Source organism: Patiria miniata, unplaced genomic scaffold (genome assembly GCF_015706575.1).
Source record: "Patiria miniata isolate m_02_andy unplaced genomic scaffold, ASM1570657v1 HiC_scaffold_5, whole genome shotgun sequence".
Taxonomy (NCBI): Eukaryota; Metazoa; Echinodermata; class Asteroidea; order Valvatida; family Asterinidae; genus Patiria; species Patiria miniata.
Window position 1 is genome coordinate 15,476,129 of NW_024037072.1, and position 18,540 is coordinate 15,494,668.

The following is an 18,540-nucleotide window of genomic DNA, read 5'->3' on the forward strand; positions in this document are numbered from 1 at the left end:
AAATGTCACACTGCATGTTCTAGACATTGCATCAGGAATGGATAAGTTCAAGTATGTAAAGGTTTTTCGTTGGACGCTTGGCTGCGCACCCGCGGCCGTGACTGGTCAAATCAGCATGGTCTGGGCTTTACAGATCGGTAGATTAATTCAAAGAGATCTCTTTATTAAAAGAGATTTAGTGGCCCTTGCAGTTTCTATATTTGGAAAATTTAAGATGAACTTGGATCTGAAAGTCACTCTATATTGCAATAGAGTGTAGGGATCATTTTTCAAAATGGCATTTGATTATGTTTGGACGGAAGAATCACACAAAACTTATCACTTAATTCCCAATAAACTTGAACAGAAAATGAAAGAGGGTTAAATCAAGCTTTGATTTGATGTGTGTCTTGAATACCTTGGAGGGTATATTCTGATATTTCGAAGCGAGGCTATTTATCAATGGAGTCTATGGCATTTTTAACTGGTCTGTACCACCAGGCTTAAGAATGAATGGATTGACCCCTGACCTTTGCAGGTCAGGAGGGAGGTCACGGTTGGCCTGGCGGGGGAGCTCCTCATAGCGCTTTGTGTTCTGCTCAAGGGTCTTCTCCAGGTTGGCGATGGCGCCGTCAAAGGGAATCTCAGACAGCCAGCTGTCAAATATAAACAAAGAACAGTAGCATTTTGTTACAGTATGTTGCAGGTGGGGGCATGGTGCTTGTGTTCTTGGGCAAGCCACTTAACTGCAACATTTGCACACCAACCAGTGCATGTACAATTGTGTACCACACATGTAGCTCTTGTGCGTGGTCATGAAGCGCTGTCTACTGTTCATGCAGAGTTTATAGCCAATAATTACACCTCAAAAATATGTAGAGGCAAAAGCACTTCTTTCATTGGTCTATGTTCCAGAGCATCTGTGAAGTAAAAGTGGCTACCCTGCACATACAAAAGTATGTGCCATGGCCCAACTGGACGGGAGTATCCCAAGACTAGCTTCTAGACTCCTAACTATGCAACAGTTGTGACCGCAAGTCAGGTTGCTCATGGTACCACACTGAAACCTTCATAACAGATGAATAATTACACATGTAAATGGGATTTTCCACAGAAATTTCGTCAAATTTTATAATGGAGCAAAACATACAGGAGGTATGATAAAACAAATGCAACAAACGACTGGTCCATCGGCTGAATTTTGGAGGTAGTCAAATAAATCAACAAATGCCAAGTAATAAGTAATTTCGCATTAATTACTTCTTCTCAAACTATTTTTGTATTTGTTTTACTAACCATCTGAGGTAATGATAAGCACAGTCCAGCCCCTGGTGTCGGTTCCCAGCCAGCGTTCCCAGCTGGTTATGAGGCATCCCCATGGCAGGATTCAATAACAGTGCCTGATGGTAGAAACGCTCGGCTTGCAGACGGCTACGAAACCCGTCAAAATCCTGTCTGTAACGGGCTACAAAGTAACAAATCATTAAGAAAAATGTAAAAATCATAATCCAATAACTCCTGTACTACATTGTAATACATTGTATTTATTCCCTGATGAATACAAAAATCCATACAAGTGCTGGAGTAATTTAGAGTGCAGAGAGTGATGGATTAAATAGGGTCTCAGGTAATAATTATAATCATTAATCCGATGGGCAAGCAAAATAAAAAAAATAAGACAGACTTTGCTTGGGGATATGTTAATGTTTATTTAGATTAACATTTTTGTTGGGGTCTACATACCCACATAAAAAGTCAATTCCATAACGCCCACATCTTTGAAGTTCACATTTATTTGATGCTAATTCCATTTTAAATCACTGATGCAATATCTGCCGCTCTCTTGGACTCAAGTTAGGAAGCCAACCCTGGCATGCTCAGTGATCAATCAGTAAAAGATGTCTGCATAAGCAACTAGAAGGTCGTGGGTTCAAGTCCCGACTGAGCAAGCTTGAGACTTTTAATTTCACAAGCTCTTTGACAACACTTAGTACACAGTGCTCATACATTTACATTGGTGAAAGACAAAACCCAGTATTAACTCTTTGAAGTACACAATAAACAGGATATGATGTTTGAGGTATTCACAAAGATTTTACAAAAGACAAGAAGTTCTGGATGTTGTTAGCTCACCGAGATCACCCAGATAAATCAGGCATCGATGGCAGGCCTTCTCAGCCCAATCTCTGGCCTTGGCTCGCTTGCTGCCAGGAGGTGGCAATGGACCTGAAAAAAGCAAACATAATACCTTCCGGTTTTTTATACTTCCATCCTTGGGTTTGTCCCACCTCCTTGTGAAAGAGTTATATGTGTGAATTTGTTTCGGTTTTTTTTTTAACTTGAGACTTTTCAGCCTGTGCTCTTGCACACCTTCAGAAAGGATGCCTACATTTTCAGTAAAGTGGATTATAAATAATCAAACTGAAAAAATGTAACTGAATAGCTGACACAATGATCAATTTTGCGTGAACCCAAACCTAGAAGTTCTTGTATAGATCCTTTGCAAGGCGTGACGCAGGTTGGGGCAGTGGTTTCGTTCTTCGCCTTCCACCGCTGTGACCAGAGTTCGATTCCTGCCCTGGTTCACATGTGGATTGGGTTTTCAGTCCCTACCTGATTCTGTGGGTTTTCCCCAGAATATTCTTCTGGGTTTTCCTCCGACCTCTAAAACTGTAATTCCTTCTCACTGTCTTCTCTACACGTTTCTTCAGGCTTGCGAGCTTCAGTGCCTGGGCTGCTTTTGAGGAATCCTTGGTTTCATTACCAGAAATATGATAACAATAAAAACACAATGCAGCCATCTTTGAGGTGTGTACATTCGTTCTGCAAGGATATGCATGATTAACGCGAGTTGACCTCTTGTGAATTCATCATTACTGGATTAAAACAACCAAAACAACCTCTCAAGGTGGCTGCCAAGTGAAAAGTGTCTGTAAACTAACTTTTATATCTCCCACGAAAAAAAACAAAAAAACTTTTCCAAACCTCTAGTTGTCCAGTGGTCCCCAGCATCCACAAAGTCCACGATGCCGCACAGACTCAGCTTGTACTGCTGCTGGAGACGTAGTAGCAGGTGATGGTAGAAGCCTGTAGCTGCCAACAGGTGCGTGTGGTAGGCACACTCCAGAGAGGAACCGGGGCGCACATGCTGAGGGGGACGTGGAGAGAAACGAGTATAAGTCCATGGGTTGGGGTGATCCACTGTGCACCCCAGACCCAATAAATCAACACCGATGGTATTTTGTTGTTCATCGCGACCTTCTTAACCCTTAGGGTATTTTGGTTTGATATGCTGCCCAGTGCAACAACTTGCAATGCTTTTAAAGTGAGAAGCCTGCCAAAAATTGCAACAACGGTCAAAATTCCTAAGGCCAAACTGCCTCAGAGTCAATGGTTGGTGACTGCAACAGGATACAACGGTGGCACTGTTCAAAGGGACTAGCTGATTCTGAAGTGGCAGTTTATGCACTAGTGTTGATTGCTCAATGCAGCAAGGTAAGCCCCACAGACTTTTGCACCTGTTGCAAATATGTTGTATCTGGCAGGGTTTTGGTTGACACAAACTGCAAAGTTGGGTTGTAATGCAGGGATTTACTGAACCTTAGCTTGGTCTTTGGGCCTCATGATTTAAGGTTCCTGACTAGACAGGTTCTGATTCAATACCTACACACTCTCTTGCTACAGACATCTCAAATCCAGTCATACAAGGCCAGTGGTCAGAGCACTTTTCATAAGGCTTGCAATGTGGCAGGGGAAATGTTGAGCTTAAGGTGAAGCTCTAGCATAAATAGGTCAAGTTGATGTCTTGCATTAGAAGCTACTTTACACGTAACTTTTTTTTCACTTTATGGCTGAAAGTGCATGTAAAAGAGTTACTTTGCATAAAATAATTTAACCCTAACCCTCCTCAATCCTCCAAAATCATCCTTGTGGTTTTGGAGGATTTTGGAGGATTGAGGCTGAATGGTATTTTTTAAGATAAGGATTTTGGAGGATTGAGGCTGAATGGTATTTTTCAGAAAAGGATTTTGGAGGATTGAGGCTGAATGGTATTTTTTCAGAAAAGGATTTTGGAGGATTGAGGCTGAATGGTATTTTTTCAGAAAAGGATTTTTGAGGATTGAGGCTGAATGGTATTTTGAGGCAGGACTGTCTGACGATTTTGAAGGATTGAGGGGCTGGGTACCCTTCATTTGAACATAAGTGCAACATTTTTGGATGAGGAGGATTTTGGAGAATTGAGGATGAATGCATTTTGAGGCAGGACTGTCTGAAAATTTTGAAGAATTTAGGCGCTGTTGTAAGATTTTGGAGGATTGAGGATGGTTCCTAGCAAAAAGGCCTAGGGGGTTAGGGTTAATAATCTCACAGTCTGACAATATAGTGCTGAGCTGTAAAATGAAAGTTCTACCATGAAAGTTATGCCATGCCCTTAAACAAATGGACCCTCTAATCCACCTGTCAATCAAACAGTATACACTGACCAATAAGATCATGAGTTTTTGATCAGGTGACCACAGTAGTTTGGTCAGACTTGGTCACAAGCTTTGTGCCAACTGAGAAATGTACAGACACCAAAAGTGGGCGTGGTTTACGACCAAAGCAAAGTGGTTCATCAGGACTGGTAGTCTGTAAAGAAAGACAAATGTCACCTTCTTGTTTTTCCTGACAACGCTGATGACATCATAGTAGACCTTTCTCCATAGGAGTTCCTCTGCCTTGCGACCGTAGTCTACCGGCTGCAGAAACATCAGGCGCTCACACAGGTCCTTTAGTCTATCAAAGAGGACGATCAAGTCAAACATTCTCAAATGGACATTTTGGCCAGTTCAGGTTGAGTCTCAGAAATGCACTGATCGCAAACACTCTTTGATCTTATGATAGGAGTGATTCACTGTACAGTTTTGCTGCCAAGCGTTTGCCTCAAAAAGGCCACTTAGGAACTTAACTGTCAACTTCCTCTATACACGTCCCACAAGTACTTATCCATCCATTATTTACAAGGGGTTCCTCATAAAAACAAACCGCTGTTACTCACAAAAATAAACTCCCAACTTAAATTGCTTTTCTCAATAGAGAAAAAAAAAACCTCCCGAGTCCAAGGGCAAAATCTTTTCTTTTCGTCTCTTTTATCTTATCCTCATCGCAACTATTCAATTTGTCTCGGTTTTTAGTGTCTCGTCTCGTGTTTTGTTTTGTTTTGTCTTGTCTTTAGTTTCCCTTTGACTGTTTTCGTGTTTGTTCCTATTGTCTGTGTATACTGTCCTGTATTGTCCGCTTATGTGTAAGGCTGTTCTCTACAAGCTCCAGTTTATATGAACAGCCCCATACTCTTCACCCTAATTTAACATATCTAGTCGTTATACTACATTGTTGTATTATTATTTATTTACTGTATCTAATTACCTTATTTTATTTAAAAACTTAGTTTGACTTATTTGTGGAAAGTATGGAAATAAATGTTTCCTTTGAATTGAACTGAATTGAAAAATATTATGTCCTAAAAAAAAAATGTTGATTTTTTTTTGCCATGATGCCCCGTGGGTAAATCGCACCATTTATCTCAGCTTTTTGTTTGTAAACAATCGAATTGATGAAGTAACAACTTGTAGTGATAACAAATTCTGTTGGAGCTAGCATTCTACACAATTTGCAAAGCCTGGGTGACTAACCGTGTTGGTTTACCGGAATGCCAAGTTGGCCTATTATTGATTCTGAAGTCGATGATGTTTATACTTACTTCATCCGCAGCTCGACGGCATCCCACTCAAAGACACTGCGATACGGCTGCTTGTGCCTTAAAACACCGTCTAGCTTACTGATGATATCCTGAGCACCTCTGAAAAGAAAAAGTGGCGAAGTAATATTGATCAGTGTTTTTTGTACTGTTAGCGGTCTGCTAGGAAGACGATACGAATTACATGTGCATCAGTAAAAACAGCCGTTGTCAGAAAACACACAGCGGTGTACGATCTTTGCGCACGGCTGGAACAGCACCACTGAGTGACACACATGCAACAATGACTAAAATATGAAACAAATTGATGATTTCGGTGGCTTTTCAGATAGACAGGCATGAGAAAGAATTTCAATGAAAAAATAACCCAGGAAACTTGTGCAAAAACAGGAGAAAAGATGTGAAATCAGGCCAAAAAGCCCCAAAACAGGCTCAAAATGAATAAAAACACAGACATTTGGGCAACAAAAAACAGGAATTCCTGTTTAAACAGGAAGATTCTCATGCCTGAGATAGTACTATCACGTCGCAGCTGTCTTTTTACATGACAAAATTTGAAACCACAGTGTGCACCTGAATCTAATACGGTAGCGTGTACATGTCTCCATGCAGTGCGGAGTATGAGCATTGGAGCTGAGTTACTCAAGCTATACCTGGCCATCACTTTCACCCTGTGCACAAACCGTATCCGTATGAGACTGGTCTGAAAATTTGTAAGTGTTTTCTCAGTAAATACTTCAATATTTTCCCTGCTAAATTTGACTTTTTATGACGTCACTTTCTGATGGCTGATAGGTCACTGAAGGGAAAAATTAGCGATGGCCAGATACGGGAATCTTTCCTTTTCCTGTTGCGTTTTGTCGTTGTCATCATCATTTTTACGCCTAAATTTCCCTCCAAAATTCAAAACCTTGCACTCTAGACTCTATCTATGACATACCTGCATGTTCTTAATGTCGCCAACTAGTTTGTTTTGGTAGGTCAAAAGTGGATTTTGTTCCCTTGTACTATAACTTAAGTTATAGGGAACCGGGCCCGTAGTGGTAGATACACGATCACCTGCCTTTAAATGTAATGATTAAGCGATTTCCAAAATTTCTTTTGGAAAAAATGTTGCAACCTGACGCCACTTCCGCGATTGTGTACAAAGTCTATGGAGAGTCAGGAAAATTGTCTAAGTATTTCCTAACAAAATTGGAAATGTTTCTCAGTCCCACTCCTGGTCCCAGATTCATGTCTTATCATCATTTTTGCAATGAATGACCTTTTATCATGTTAATTTTAGGCAGTGGAGATTTAGCCGGAGACGGCAAATCTTTAGTAAACGTTAGCTTGCCAGATATGCACTGAACATGCGCAGTTACTGGGTTTTTTTTTACTTCGACATTTTCCGGTGACAAATTTTAGTCTGGCTCCATGCCAACATTATTGTTGTAACAGATGGGATGGAACAAGATGGGATTCAGACCATTTTACAATTTCGGACTTTATTTCAATTTAAAAAAAAAATCCTCCAGAGCCACAAAACTGAAAAAGAAAATGTAATAGTACTCTGCAATAAAATGTTTGAGACACGTTAAAATAATAAAGAAGAATATTCTTATTTTTTGGGGATGGGGAAAAAAAAAGCCAGCATGGATCGGTATCGAACCCGGGTCTTCCCGCTCATGAGATCCGTTGCTTATCCATTAGACCACAGTTGCTACACAATCGTTGGTGATAATTTAATAATAATATATCTTAAAATTCAGCCCTATCTTAGAGAGTACAGCGCACTCTGTTGATAGGGATTGCCGCCGGCAAACCTTTAGTAAACGTTAGCTTGCCAGGATTACCGCCAGCAAAATATCCACTAGGCATGCTAGGCCTATCTTAATTTTATGAAGAAACAAGTGGCGTCTACTCCTAGAACTATGAGGCTCCACGTGGAGCCTCATAGTTCTAGGAGTAAGTGGCGTCAGGTTGCAACATTTTTTTGCCCAACAAGTTACAACAGCATAATTATAGACCTTCAAATTGGTGAAAAAAAATCGAAAAAAAGTTGGTTTACACTTGAATTCATTTTGATCAAGTAATCCGGAACTGTTGATAATCCAGAACTGTCGCACTGACTGTACAATGCTGTACACGTTTGAATGGGAAAACGGGATTTTCTCGAGGTAAGTTTTTCAACTTACCGATATATCCGTTTTGTTTGCTGTAACTTTTCAACTTCTGGCTTCACTGCCACCTTCAATTCATCCTGCTCCATTGTCGGCTACTGCTGATTATTGTTAGTTAAGAAACATAAGCAAAGTGGATATGTTTTGCAAGTAGAGTCGACCTCCTCAACTTCACTTGTTCATGTGGGCTGCCATTTTGGATCTGCCTTCTGCATTTCTTTGCATAAAACTATATTAAGATTATGCTGATTGGTCACTTGGGGGAGTATCCCAGAAAATCTGCCAATACAAAACGTCCATTCTTGTTACCGAAGTCAGACGTGTGGTTGAACATGATTTTGTCAACAGAGGGCGGCAGATAATGTTTACGGTCCAGGCATAGACATATAATAAAACCGGGTCCAGGGTACGCCACCAAAAACGCTGTAAATTACGACGCGTGAGCAGTGAGCTCATCAATATTTTGTGCCCCCAAGTTAGTTTTGAATAAGAGGTCCTTGCGGCCTATAATTGGAATGGATTGTAGAAATATTTATGTCAATCAAGTATTTTTGACTTGTAGCTTCCAACTCGGGCAATTTTAATCATAACCCCCCCATACACTTGTGGGTCTATTTCGCATGGGGGGGGGGGGGGGGGGGGACATTAAGACCTGTCACATGGGCCCAGGGATGGACAACCGTTTAAGGGGTGGTTTTGGGACGGTGGAATTTTGTTTTTTAAATGGCGGGCACACCTCTGGTGAACAGAAAATTGTCCAACAGGTCGTAATCTTTAATTGCCAGAGAAAACAAAACATTGCGACCTCGCTCCTGAGCATCACAAGGCAGCGCTCTTTGTTTCCTTTGTGCTCGTAAAGGAACCTTGAATTAGACAAAAAACAATAAAATAATAATGCAAATCATCAAAATCAATGGGTTATAACTAGTGGTTGAGCTTAATTTAGAATCACACGTTTTATTGCATAAAGTACATATAGGTGGAAAATGCTCATTTTCAAAGGGAATCGAAAATGCTCATTTTCAAAGGGAATCGAAAATGCAAAACATAATCTTAAGGCATCATAGTGTGTAATGTGGGGCATTCATAATCACTTTCAAAAATAGCAAATTTACATTCTGAATTCCATATATCATCATATGCATTGCAACTACAAAATACTGGTACACTTTTTTGGCCTGCTTAATAACATTTATTTACAGCCTTTAAAATATTCTTCATTTATAATTGCGTAAACTAGTCACTGTGCAATTTTACAATTTGAGCATAATAGTAAAATTTACGTGAAATTTAAGTGCAAGGAATTGTATCACAAATTCTGATTTTTTTTAAACACTCAATTCAGTACAGTTACTGCTATAGATTTTCACAGCATTATGCATCAATATCATTTAAGAGGGGTGAAGTTTTTAAATTAAAATCAGGCCTTAATATTAATATTACTTTGTTGTAAATCCTAAATAACTAAAATGTATTGTTTCATACTAAAATTTTTAGAAAGGAACATTAAAATCTTTAAACCCTGTTGAAATTAAAGAAAAAAATTCCATAGACTGTAACAAAATTTACAAAAATGCAACGTTTGGTTGATATCATCTCAGTGAGTACATGGATAATCGACTAATATAAGAATACATAAAATGATGAATCAATCGACTCATATAAGAATACATAAAATGATTAAAGTAACAAAGAAATCAAATGTCCAATACAGTCAAAATTACAATTTTCAAATTTATCCACATATCAATACAAATATATATGTTTATTAAAAATCCTGACAAACATGACAAAAGTACAATTTTTTTTTTTCAAGTTAGTTATTAAAAAATATAATTCATCACAGTACCGATAAAATGTCCATTCAAACCCCATGAATAAAAAACAAAATGTCTATATTATCTTTCCTGACAATAAATTATTCTTCCACATTTTCTCATAAAGCAGTCAGATCTAAAATCAATCTTCATCAATGAAAGGAACAAGTTTACACCATCGACACAAATTAATCCCACAGACCGAATTATCTTGTTTGGTTTACATTTTATGATTGGTGGAGTTCAAGATCCCGCAGTAAGTCTACTCACTGGTTTTGCAACCATAAATTGAACATGTCAAGGAGGTACAATGTTATTGAACTGTATGTGAATAATCACAGATAACGACTTGATTTACACAGCTGTAAACATTCATACATGGATGGAAAACCGTTTCTGAATTATGTAAATTTATGCAAATTATTGGCCCAAGCTTCATAACTTAATAAGCATCCATGTATTGATTTGTCAGAATGCTGATGTATTGGTCCACAGTTGATCACTCTGACTTCCAGTATGTACATGTACATGTATGTGCGCATTGAAACCAGGCATTGGAACCGACATATTCTAATAGTTTTATCTGCATGGGAACCCATTACCACACACAGTTTAAGCGGCCCTTATAATACTGCACAATCCAACCTGCGAAAAAGTTTCACACTTTTCATAGGTCGAGTTTTCTGCTTCACATTAAAGCGTTTTTGCTTAACTCTTGAGTACTCCCATGGTAAAAAATGAAGAAATATTGGCATTATAAAACAAAACAGTACTGAAAACCATCATCTGAAAGATCATGTCATGATTAACATTTGCATAGCAAAGATCAACTTGCATGGTGATTCCACAAGGCAAAAGTACTGTACATTTATCAAATTAATTGTGACCGGTATCAAGATAGGTTGATAATACTGATAGTAAATAAGGCAGTACAGTATCAAGGTCTCTATTTGCAGATCTAGAAAGGCACATTATCTCCACAATTTTCGAGAATGACTTTTGATGGTACCATTTTTTGTTAAAAATAAATGGCATGAATACTGCTTGATGGCTTTACATGTTGCCAATTCCTGCCGGTTTTATGTCTCCAGCTCTCAACTGTTTAAAATAAAATGGGGACACTTGAGATATTTTGCAAAATTTTCCACGAACAGTAAAACAGAATCATGCTTGAGAAAAATCTCATTTCATATCTGCTTTTGATCATCATGTGTACAAGATTACATGAAGAGTCTGTTTCTGAAATACGATAAACGCTATTTTGTTACCTTTTACAATCCCACTCTCTCCTGGCCGCCGAGAGTCAGTTTCGACGGCTATTATATAGTTCAGGACAATTTACGAATACAATAAAGCAAACAAATTAATTTGGAAACAGCTGTTGTACTGTGTACGACGTTTTCATGAAAGTGCAAATTTTTCACTTCTGCTGAAATTCACTACAGTGAAAACTTGATAACTCAAAACCTGTTAATACCCGTCCGTTGTTGTTGAATAGACGACAAAATCGCGACGATCCATTGGATAACTCAAAACTCTGCTTAAAGCCCGGTTCATACTCAACGCGAATGCCAATGCGAAGCGAATTTGACGTCATGAAACGTTCGCTGCGAAATTCGCCCGAGTTAAAATGTGCTCAACTTTTACGAATTCCCAGCGCGAATACTTGACACGACGTCACAAATTCGCGTTCGCTTTCGCGCCGAGTATGAACCGGGCTTTACCCCAAACTTGAGAGGTTTGACTTCTTTCACTCTATCCCATGCTGGAAATAAACTCTTCCAATTTCAACATCTAAAATCATAGTGGTCTGAGGTTGAATCAAGTTGACACTGCCAGGGAGTTTCATGTCTACTCTGACTTGACGGCCTTGCCCTTTGCTGGGTAACTCCACAACAGATAGAACTGGACTGAGCCGGACAGAACACCCGATATGCTGGGCAGCTAGAAGAGAAAAAAAAAACCACAAGTGTACAACCATAAATTATATATTGTACTCTTATGTTCCCTGTTTTTAAACCACATTTCTTTTTCTTTTCATTATGAGTACAGGGCCCTTAAAATAGCAGTGAAATTACTGATGAGACTTCAAGCTAAAACGGCAATAAATAAACAAACAAAATTGTGTCTTTCTTTTCTGTTAATAAACAAAAACCTGAGAGTCTGGTGTTTGATTCTAACATAAGTTTCTCCAAGGAAAAGCTTCATTTTTAGCAATATCACACCAGAAGGCATTCCTTGTTCTTTATTTTATATATCAGAAGGACAATGTTGGAGAAGTAATTTTTTTTGTAACAAATAAATAGTGTATAGCAAAGTACGCTGCATTTGTAACTTTTGTAGAGCAAAACACACACTTTTTGTTTAGTAATCCGTGAAATGGTTATAGCAAGAGTTTGAAAATTCCCCCATATTTTCCAATGCCAATTGTCTCATATTTTTAATGCCAATAAATATAATTGCTCACTGCTGTTTGTGAAAACAGATGAATGACAGCTGGTGGACAGCTTTCCGTATTTTAATGAGAAAATATGCACTGCCGATATTATGAGGATTATGTTACAAACTCTTGGAACAAATGTGCCTGAAATTCCACTCTAGCTGGAAATAGATACACTGGGCATATGGGGGATCAGTTGCTATTAAGGCTAAAGATCCCCCCCCCCAACAAAACAAAAATTAGGGACATCATTCATAATTGTCATTTGAGTTTCACAGAAGGCGAATGAATTTAGGTGGTAATTTGAGTCCAGTACGATAGTTGATGCTTCTATTATTTTTCAGTCGGGTAAAGTTACTGTGCCTTTCTCAGACTTTACCAAAACAAAACAATTTGCACTTTTCGTCAGTTGGTTTTAGGGGTTTTAAGTGATTTTCATATTTTTCCCTCACAGGGGAATTCACTCAAAACAGTCAGGTAGAAGAAAGGGGAACATATTTTGACACAAAAACATTAATGTACATTAGTGTAACAAATAGAAAGAAAACCTTCACAAATTAATTTTTTTTTGTTTTCAAAGGAGAGGAGGAGGGAAAAAGAGTGACCTTCGTTAACCATAACTCTCCCAGTTTTGCAACAATGCAATATCGGGTAAATATAACTGCAGTATTTTGATAGAATTTGGAGTGTGGAATTGTTATCAAATTTACTGTAAATGGGCTTGATGTTCTAGTTTGTTCAAGCACAAACAAAATGCACCATTGGGTTAATGCACAGTGTTGGATTTTCGATTCAGGACGCTTTCGTCAGTGTTGGAGCCAGGTCCATCGCAAGTCCTAAAAGTCCATCACAAGTCAATCACAAGTCCATCACAACTCCATCACAAGTCTATCACAAGTCCATCACAACTCTATCACAAGTCCGTCACAAGTCAATCACAAGTCAACCACAATTTCATCACAAGTCTATCACAAATCAATCACTAGTCCATCACAATTCAATCACAAGTCAATCACAAGTCAATCACAAGTCCATCACAAGTCTATCACAAGTCAGTCACAAGTCAATCACAAGTCCATCACAAGTCCATCACAGGTCAATCACTAGTCCATCACAGGTCAATCACAAGTCCATCACAAGTCCGTCACAAGTCCATCACAAGTCAATCACTAGTCCATCACAAGTCCATCACAAGTCCATCACAAGTCCATCACAAGTCAATCAGAAGTCCCTCACAAGTCCCTCACAAGTCCCTCACAAGTCTATCACAAGTCCATCACAAGTCCATCACAAGTCTATCACAAGTCCATCACAGGTCAATACTAGTCCATCAAAAGTCAATCACAAGTCAATCACAATTCAATCACTAGTCCATCACAAGTCAATCACAAGTCTATCAAAAGTCAGTCACAAGTCCATCACAAGTCCATCACAAGTCCATCACAAGTAATACACAAGTCATCCAATCTCAGTCAAGTCACAAGCTACTCAAATGCTCTGTATCAAAGACATTCCTTTGTTATTTTTCAACCATAAATATGAGGATAAATATTGGTATTTGTGAGCCTTCTCCCCCAATTCTACAACCTTGGATTGAATTTTCTAACGTATGTTAATGTAATTTACTCACTGAAAGCACTAAGTCGTCGACGGCGATTCCATACAGCACCCAGAGGACCGAGGTGACAAAGATCGCAAGGGCCATGGACAATGACAGACCATCACTGGATTGCTTCTTGAGGATGTTACCCTGGAAAACAAAAAACAATAAAACAAATAAAGAAATAAATCAACAAACAAATAAAAACATGTCACACAAAACTGTAGTCAAGGTAAAAGATTAATACTAGGATCATCAAGATTGTGTTTTCTTTTCACTCACAGAAAAAGAAGTGCCTTGTTTTTTTACCAAGACCTGACTTGTGTTCGGCTCAATGATACCTGTTATAGTTACTGAATAAGTCTGTAAAGGTTTTTGGTTTGTTTTGTTTCTGTTTGTAAAGGTGCAAAAGACAGGGGAGTCAGGTTGGCGTAGGGGTACTTTCCTCGCCTTCCACCACTATGACCCGGGTTCGAATCCCGCCTGGGTCAATATGTGGATTGGGTTTTCAGTCCCTGCCTGATTCCCTGGGTTTTCCCCAGAATATTCTTCTGGGCTTTTCCTCCCACCTCTAAATATGTTACTTTTCTCATTGTCTTCTCTCCACAGCAGCAGCTCGAGATCAGTGCAATCTGGTATCTACCCTTACAGGTACCCATTTATTCCCCTTGGTTTGAGAGAAGCAATTGTAGTAAAGTGTCTTGCCCAAGAACACAAGTACCATGCTTCCTTTAAGGATTCGAACCCACATACCATTGCATTTGTGTGGGGAACCGTTGGACCACGGCACTGCAATATACAAGTTAAACAACCCAGGCAGTTGCTAAGCTAGTAGGTACAAACGTATATGGCCGGTTTTACTTACAATATCTGCGATTGGAGCCATGTTCATGCCTGTTATAAGGAAACCTATCAGCAAGCCTAGCTGGATCTCGACAGCCGAGGGCTCACGAATGATGCGAGTCAGGTAGACATATACAGAGAGGATACCGACACCAGACAACATAAGCTGCCGAAAGGTAGTACTCTAATGAAAAGGGAGAAAAATATAAATGTATTTTGATAGTATGTTCTATATTTGTAGATTTTTTTAAGGAGTACATGTATTTTCAAAAATATATCATTGTAATCTAAATCATTATAACTTTTCAAAATTCTGTATTGGAGTCTTTATAAACCATACTGAATGAATAAAAAATAAGTGAAAAGATTATCTGTCTTGGTAAGCAGTATTTTAAAAAATAGATAATATCAGAGAACATTCAAAAGCTGCTGAAAGGTGGCATTCTTATAAAAAGGGGGGGGGGATAGCGAGGAAAAATGTTCAGCCTTGATGAAAAGTATAAAAGTATAAAAACAGGTGTGAGCTACATAATTCTTTAGCTCTCAATAACGTGGTTACAATATTCTAGTTAATCATCAGCATACTTACCAAAACTAATTTAAACTATCCCAGAAGGATTTGCATAAATTTCTGATGCAGAGCCAATTGATGTAAATTATAAAAAAAGTCTGTTTTTTTTTTTAACAAGGATGTACATGCAGATTATGCAAAACTTTGATGTACAGGGGGAGTAAAAAAAAAGCAAAATCACTTATGTACTGTTCAAATTCGGAATTTTAAACACAACCACCGTTCAAAATTCACATAAAGTACAGTACGCTGTGGTCAAAGCAGTCATCCCATTGGAATTGCACGCGGCAGAAATATGAGTGCATCTTATAATAGCACACTGTTGACAGTATCACACTGTTGTTGCCATGGATCGACCAATCAGGACAGAGGATTCAAGATTGCTTGAGGATAAATGTATATATTTAATGCCACTGGTGGGGATGGATACACCTCACATCTTTCACACAATTCATAAACTCCTGATTAGGCCCCAAAAAAGGCTCTGGTTTCTGGTCTGCGCCCGCATCGGCAAAATTAAAGTGTTTTTTTTCAATGCAAGATGATGTCTCAAAACCGCCAAACTCACTGGTTTGACTGGAATCCTGCTGCTGCACAATTTTAATGTGTTTTTAGATGGGGTTATGATTGACTATAGGCTTTATGTGGCCTCTCTGGGCTCCCACATCATTTTGCACTAAATTTAGTCGGGCACCATTTGCAGTCATCAGCTGACATTTGAAGGAAAAAAAAAAAAAAGCCACGTCGCCGCACCACTTTTGGGGAGAGCTCCATACCAGAAACCAAAGACTTTTTTTTGGCCTTATTAAAAGAAAAGAATATCTAATTTTCAAATGTCAACCAATGTTCAGTTGACGGTAGGATGAAATTGACAGTGTGAAGAACAAACGGTACCTTTTTGCTACTGAAGAAGAGAAATAAAGTGACATAAATAGTACTCATTGTCATTCCGACACTGCTGACTATCTGTAGAACACTGTCAGCCCTCAACATTGCATAGGCCAGGCAGGCTGTGTTACTGAAAAAAGAATGGACAAAGCAAACATGAAATAAAGAGGTCATTTTTGTAAAATGGTCACTTAAAAAAAATTGATAGGAAATTACAGCTACAAAATGTACAAAGTTGTATCTGCCCAGAACTACTGAATTCAAATTAAATTATTTGCTATCTATAGCAGGCATCGTTCTAATAGTTAAATGATGTCCCAAAGTCCAAAAAAGTTCGCGTCCAAATTTCATTGTCATATAGGAGACTTTTCTTCAACATTTTGCACCTGAGAGTGAAGCCAAGTTGATTTCAATTTGAAGCCTATTACAAGACTGGTTGGTACATGTCCAACTTTTGAAAAGATTGACCTTCCAATAGTCTGGTGGCATGACTATGGAGAATGTGCAGAAATAGAGATTAGGTACCACATTTTGACACAGTTGATTGATGTAGTACAAAGTGATGTTGGACTGGTTATTTCATTCGCCAGTCTATTTGGCCCAAAAAAAAAAGTCTCCGGTTTCTGGTATGGAGCTTGTCCAAAAAGTGGTGCGGCGACGCGGCTTTTTTTTTTTTTTTACCCGACTTTTTTGCTTCAAATGTCGGCTGATGACTGCAAATGGTGCCCGACTAAACTTAGTGCAAATATATGGGAGTCCAGAAAGGCCACATAAAGCTTATTCTCGATCATAACCCCATCTAAAAACACGTTGAAATTGCGCAGCAGCAGAATTCCAGTCAAACAAGTGAGTTTGGCGGTTTTGAGACATCATCTTTCATTGAAAAAAAAACTTTTTCATTTTGCCGACGCGCATGGCTACGGCGACGCGCGCGCATACCAGAAACCGGAGACTTTTTTTTTTTGGCCTTTTCTTGTGTTACATTTTTTTAACTTTTGGGACTTTCTTACACAATATTGAGAGTCCCAAATTGTCAGACTAGCCACACATCAAACTTACCATGGCTGCTGAAACACATTTTGTACAGTGAAGTTGGGCATTCTACGTACACGTGACAGCTTAACATGTGAGTGTGCTGGGTCAGTAACAGAGGCAATTTGGGGATCTAAGAATCTTACCTGACAAAGCCAGCCAAAAACGGCAGGAAAGGCACGGAATGAGTAGTTCCCTTACGGACGATATCAACAAAAACTGGTCTGTTGAAAAAGGAAAAAGAAAACACGTACGAGAATTAAACAAACCTGATCATCAGACTTAAGGGTCCACAAGATGAATTTTTTGAAGGAACACATTTTATGCAACTTTCTACTCCTCTGAAATGTATGAAAAATTATTTGACACTCTTTTTCGGTTGATTGTATTGAAAAGTGCACTTCTTTAAACAAATTTTTAAAATGTTCATGCTTTTCCGCTGTTGCTGTGATGTCAATTTAGGATTCCCTACTCGTTTTGCTCCTTTTAGGGGTGTTGAGTAGTATCCAACCAGAACCAGGAAGACACTGTTCAGTTTAAGCGTTTTCTGTTCAATTGGTGAACCCAACAATTATCATTGAAAACACTAATTCTACCTCCATGTTCTGACAAAGTACAACTTGTTAATATAAACTTAGGTTGAATTCAGGGAAAGAATGTTGCAACCTTTTTTCTTCATATATCATCTAAATGAAGGTCAGTCGTTGCAAAAATGATAAGAAATGAATCTGGGACTGAGAAACATTTCCAATTTTGTTAGGAAATATTTAGAAAATTGTCTTGACTCTCCATAGACTTTGTACACAACCGCTGAAGTAGCGTCAGGTTTCAACATTCTTTCCGAATTCAGTCTTCAGTATGGAAAGAATGTTGCATCCTGACGCCACTTTTTTTCATTATCTCAATGAATGTCAATCATTGCAAAAGTGTTGAAGACGTGAATCTGGGATTGAGATGAGAAACAATTCAAACTTTGTTAGAAAATTCAAAAAAATGCACTTGACTCTCCATCGACTTTGTACACAACCAAAGGATAGGAGTGGTGCCTGGACACTACATTTTTTTTCTTCACTATACCAAATAACTATATAAAGTCTATCGATTGCAAGCACCCCCCCCCCCCCCCCCCCCACCTGCACGTTCCCAGGCATGTACTATCAATACACCTAGTGCTAGCCCAGGTGGACTCCCTTTCCTCCCTACACCTGGGCTAGTTATGGTGCATGTTGCGTCTCTCCTCGGTGTCCTCCTCTTGATTGTCATTACTTACATTCCTCCTCCATTGCTTGCAATCGTAACACCGATACAAAGTCTGGACAGTAAAAGCACCCAATCCATTTTTCTTCTCCTATTAAGGCTTTGCGCTTAGCTGCAGTGAACAATGCACACAAGTTAAAAATTGCGATTCAAGCGGGCACGCGCACACCGCCTTGCATTTTTTTCCGAGCTGTTATGAAATGAGTCTAGCGCC

At 38.9% G+C, this 18,540-nt stretch overlaps 2 protein-coding genes across 2 annotated transcripts in view; both read right to left on the reverse strand.

Moving 5' to 3' along the window:
- LOC119740595 (protein SMG5-like) overlaps positions 1-8,200 on the reverse strand; it is a 59,838-nt gene extending 51,638 nt beyond the window's left edge. Inside the window, exons 1-7 of the mRNA XM_038215947.1 lie at positions 7,894-8,200; positions 5,720-5,818; positions 4,632-4,755; positions 2,965-3,127; positions 2,113-2,205; positions 1,276-1,444; positions 510-635 (exon numbers count right to left, since the gene is read on the reverse strand). Coding sequence (XP_038071875.1) covers positions 510-635; positions 1,276-1,444; positions 2,113-2,205; positions 2,965-3,127; positions 4,632-4,755; positions 5,720-5,818; positions 7,894-7,967 — 848 coding nt within the window. The 5' untranslated portion in view covers positions 7,968-8,200. The remainder of the gene's footprint in view (positions 1-509; positions 636-1,275; positions 1,445-2,112; positions 2,206-2,964; positions 3,128-4,631; positions 4,756-5,719; positions 5,819-7,893) is intronic.
- Positions 8,201-11,469: 3,269 nt separating this feature from the next.
- LOC119740597 (sugar transporter SWEET1-like) lies at positions 11,470-18,527 on the reverse strand. The gene is made up of 6 exons (XM_038215954.1): positions 18,340-18,527; positions 17,216-17,293; positions 16,044-16,167; positions 14,601-14,762; positions 13,766-13,885; positions 11,470-11,639 (listed from the first exon to the last, which is right to left on the reverse strand). The coding sequence occupies exons 1-6, from the start codon at positions 18,405-18,407 to the stop codon at positions 11,547-11,549; spliced, it is 645 nt and encodes a 214-aa protein (XP_038071882.1). The 5' UTR covers positions 18,408-18,527; the 3' UTR covers positions 11,470-11,546.
- Positions 18,528-18,540: the final 13 nt, after the last annotated feature.

Bases quoted from the DNA above. Each gene is read 5' to 3' on its own strand.
- LOC119740597 (XM_038215954.1), bottom strand. From the start codon at position 18,407: ATGGATTGGGTGCTTTTACTGTCCAGACTTTGTATCGGTGTTACGATT. The intron at 14,763-16,043 runs GTACCGTTTGTT...CCTTTTCATTAG, and splicing joins TCTTCTTCAGTAGCAAAAAG to AGTACTACCTTTCGGCAGCT. The intron at 11,640-13,765 runs GTGAGTAAATTA...TTTCTCTTCTAG, and splicing joins TCGACGACTTAGTGCTTTCA to CTGCCCAGCATATCGGGTGT.